This window comes from Sphaerodactylus townsendi, linkage group LG06 (assembly GCF_021028975.2).
Source record: "Sphaerodactylus townsendi isolate TG3544 linkage group LG06, MPM_Stown_v2.3, whole genome shotgun sequence".
Classification (NCBI taxonomy): Eukaryota; Metazoa; Chordata; class Lepidosauria; order Squamata; family Sphaerodactylidae; genus Sphaerodactylus; species Sphaerodactylus townsendi.
Genome location: NC_059430.1, coordinates 65,034,773 through 65,038,613, shown reverse-complemented (window position 1 = coordinate 65,038,613; position 3,841 = coordinate 65,034,773). Strand labels below are relative to the sequence as shown.

The 3,841-nt window shown below is 45.6% G+C and overlaps 1 protein-coding gene across 1 annotated transcript in view; it reads left to right on the top strand.

Annotated features, from left to right (window-relative positions):
- Positions 1-2,869, top strand: part of TSGA13 (testis specific 13) — a 58,685-nt gene extending 55,816 nt beyond the window's left edge. Inside the window, exons 4-5 of the mRNA XM_048501579.1 lie at positions 246-717; positions 2,718-2,869. Of these exons, the coding sequence (XP_048357536.1) occupies positions 246-717; positions 2,718-2,869 (624 nt within the window). The remainder of the gene's footprint in view (positions 1-245; positions 718-2,717) is intronic.
- The last annotated feature ends 972 nt before the right edge of the window (positions 2,870-3,841 follow it).

The following is a 3,841-nucleotide window of genomic DNA, read 5'->3' as shown; positions in this document are numbered from 1 at the left end:
TCCAGGAGATTAGAAGGAAGCCTCGGGCGTTTGGCTGGGGAAAAGCCCGCCTTGGACCAGCACCTTTCGGACTGTGGGAAAGGTTCGGAGCCCGGGCTTGGCAAGAAGGGAGGCCGGCGACCCTCGGCTCTGCCGCTGCGGAAGGGCCTGGCGGCTCACCTGGGCGGGTGGCGGCGGCGGCGGCGGCGGCTCCTGCTGCTGCTGCTGCTGCTTGGAAGGCGCCTCGGGTGCTCTCTGCTGCGGAGGAGTGGAGCGCGGGGAAAAACCAGGCGCGGCCGGGAAAGGCCCCTCCGGGAGGGCTGCCTTGTTCCGCAGAGGCGGGGCACAGCTTCAGTGGGACCGGGCTGGCCGGGAGGCCGTGGGGGGGCTGCGGCGGGTCTCCCCCTCCGGCCCGCAGCAAGTTCTCGATCAGGAAACTTTTGCCCAGGTTGCCGAACCCCGGGGCCGCGGGCAAGCTGAGTAGTGTGGCGGAGCTCCCGCCGGGCCAGCCCAGTGCGCTGGGCAGCATAGCCGGGCCGGAGAGCCGTCTCCTCAGCCCACCTTTCCCTCCCCCGACGGCTCCGAGACGGGCTGAAGTGGGGGTCTTCTACAGTGGCGCACTTTCCGACTGGCCTCCCTGGACTTTGCCCCCGGTGATTTCCCGCAGTGCCTCTGCGACGGCTCGGGGAAGCCAGTGGGTCCCTGTCTGGCGATCCGGCTTTCCCAACGGCCTGGAAGGTGTGTCCAAACGCATTCATTCTGTCACCCGGGCTTTTAGGGCATGATAGACGTGAGCGACAATACAAGGCTCTGGTGGGGGCGCCAAACTGGGCGGGGGCGCCATCAGTCATTGGGCAGGCATTTGTCCTTCTGCCAGTCGTGGGATCTCTGGCCTCCGGGGAGAGGACAGCCCCGAAGGGAATGACCCGAAAGCGGCCCGTGTCTCACCACGCGCGCCGGGGATTATGGCCAGGACGCTTTCCGAGCTACTGTGTCGGCATTCACCCGTGTCTCACTGGGAAACTGTTTGCAGTTCACTCCTGGACGAAAAAGGAGTGAAGGACACAGCGGGCAACCGCAACGTTTAGGAGAATGGATTAGGCTAACAAATTCCCCAGACAAATTTTTCTTCATGGTTTCATGTGGGTTTTTTTTTAAGATCATCTTAGAGCCTCTTATGGGACAAATATTACTCTGCCCAAACTTATGGGTTTTACATCGCTGCATTTTCAGACAATGCCAACAGCCTTTTTAGCTGGATCTTATACACAAACAATTGCTTTTTTACATCCATGGAGAACTTCTTCCTGAGTACATAACATATTATAGTTTTTCATGCCTGCTATATGCAAAATCCAGGATCAAATATTTGGATAAATGGCTTTCAGATAGCAGTAACTGAACAGAGATAGGAAAACTCCCATCAAATACTAATTTTTTAAATCCCCCATAATGTTGCATTCTTTGATCTGGCTGCCAAAAAGATAACAGCCAACTTTTTTGAGGGAAAGTTACATTAAACCATGTAATATATGCAATATATTTTAGAATGTTCAATGTTTAGAATTCTCTGTTTCATATCTAGTGTCTTATATCTAGTATTTATACATGTCTAGTGACATGTAGCAAGGTTTTTAGACAATTGTTTTGGATATTGTACTATTTATGAGGCATAATTTATTGAGGCATAAAATAAAATGGTGCCCAGTGATGGTTTGGACTTTCTTGTTAAGTTCCTTCTAGTTACGTGTTTCTAATTACCACAGGGCCAAAGTTTGTCATATTGTGCTTGAATGGCATGGAGTAGAAAAAGATGCACAAACAAGTTCTGTACAACTAAACATTGAGAAGGCATGATTGTCTTAATTAGACCACAAAAATATTTTTCCCAAGAATATGGAGTGGCATAGAAAATGAAGAATGGCTTGACTGGGGTCAAGAGGGAGAGTGGAATTCCACCATATAGCATGCTAAAGATGATTTGGCTGCTGCAGTTCAATTCCACATACCTAATTTTAGGCAGCACTTTCTTATGATGGGGATTGCAATTGAACAGGCACATAGGAGAAGAGACAAACCCTTCTTGGCGTTACAGGGCGCTGCTATATAGCTATGCTGGCCTTTCCACAGGCAATTCCAGCTACACAGATCTATAAAGAAACTAATTAGTCACACCCTCTTCAAGTAATTACACCTCTTCTTCTTACAGGTTTCATCTCTCTCCCCATCAACACTTCCATCATGAATTCTGCTCATCTGAAACAGAACAGGACAGATTTTGCATAATCTTAATTGCCTTCATTTCTCCCTTTCTCTCTTTTCCCTGTAATTCCTAAGAGCCTGTTGCCCAAACAAAGTTGGTCTTTATGAGCATTTCTCATTCCTGTTTTTTTTTAATTTCTGCCACCAGATAACCCTCTGTTACTTCTCCCTGTTTTTTAAAAAGTTTTCTCCCACTTAAGCATTCAATTTAGTTTCTGCATTCATTTTTGTCATGTACAAATTAATTGAGTCTTTATAGTTATAGTGGTAGGTGGTTTTCATTTTCATTTTATAGTGGTAGGTGGTTCTCATTTTCATTCCAGATCACACATTGGCCATTTATGCACTTGTGAACTCCTTTACCTTTGGCTTATCGCATATGTCCCCCCACCCCCTGAACTCACTGCATTCTGATTGCCTGGAATCCCCATGGTTTCCCAAACCTGGTTAACCACAATTTTTGTTTCCTTTCACAGTCCCTGTGAAGGAGATCACCATGTGTTGGGCTTCTTCCAGCTTTTTCCACTCTTCCCTGCAATTCCTGGCCCATCTGATAGCAGTTTCTCCCCCTTTTGGGGAGCCCAAAAGCAGCCCAAAGAGTTTTCTTCTGTTTCATTTACTGCTCTAAAGATGACTTTAAAAGAAAAAAGCAGCAGGCAACATGGAAAGAAAAAAGCAGCAGCCAGCAAAAATGGTGGCTGGCTCAGCTGGGGATGCTCACGGCAGTAGAATTCCCAGTTTAAACTGAAAACTGTTGGAAAAATCCACTACAAAGAAAAGAGCCACAGGGTAAGCACTGTGTGCATAATAGACGATTTATAACAAATGAGCTGCGTTCTGAGAACTTCTATAATTTTATGTTAATTAGGTTCACTGTGCCAATTAAATATTGTTTTAAGCAACCAAAGGACAAGTTATGAATAATAGGATCAGGGAGGGGGTAAACTGTTACATTGTAATTTTTAGGAATGATAGAAACAATTATTCTAAACTTTCATTCACAGAATGGCTTTGCAAGTGCACGTCTCAAAGCACCTTAGGTGAATACACACAAACACTCATTGGGGCTACCAGCTGTTGTACACTGAATATACTTAGAGTAGGATCTGGGCATTGATTTTGGTTCAGAAAAGTTACAATAACAGTAATCTGGCAATCAGTAATCTGGCATTGTTATGTGAAATGTTTAAATTTAACAAAGTGTCTGCTTACCATTTTTAAAGAACACTTAGCTTTAATAGAATAACACCAACCTTAGACATCACAATATCTTTTGAAATATCATTTTGTCCAATGAAGGCATTACTTTGCTTGTTCTGTAGTCTTCCTTTTTCATATCCAACTTCTTAATTATTCCCGAGGGATAGTCATTTTAGTTTGTTGCCACAAAAATGAACAAAAATCTTATGACACTTTGAAGACTTGTGTGTGTGCGTGCGTGTGTGTGTGTGCGTGTGTGTGTGTGCGTGTGTGTGTGTGTGTGTGTGTGTGTTTTCGGAGACTAGAGACTTCGCTGGATAAGTGCAGCAATCAGAGGAGTTGCAGTTTTCTTTATTTTTTTAAAGTGGTAATACTTACGATGATGGAGGAATTCTATGAC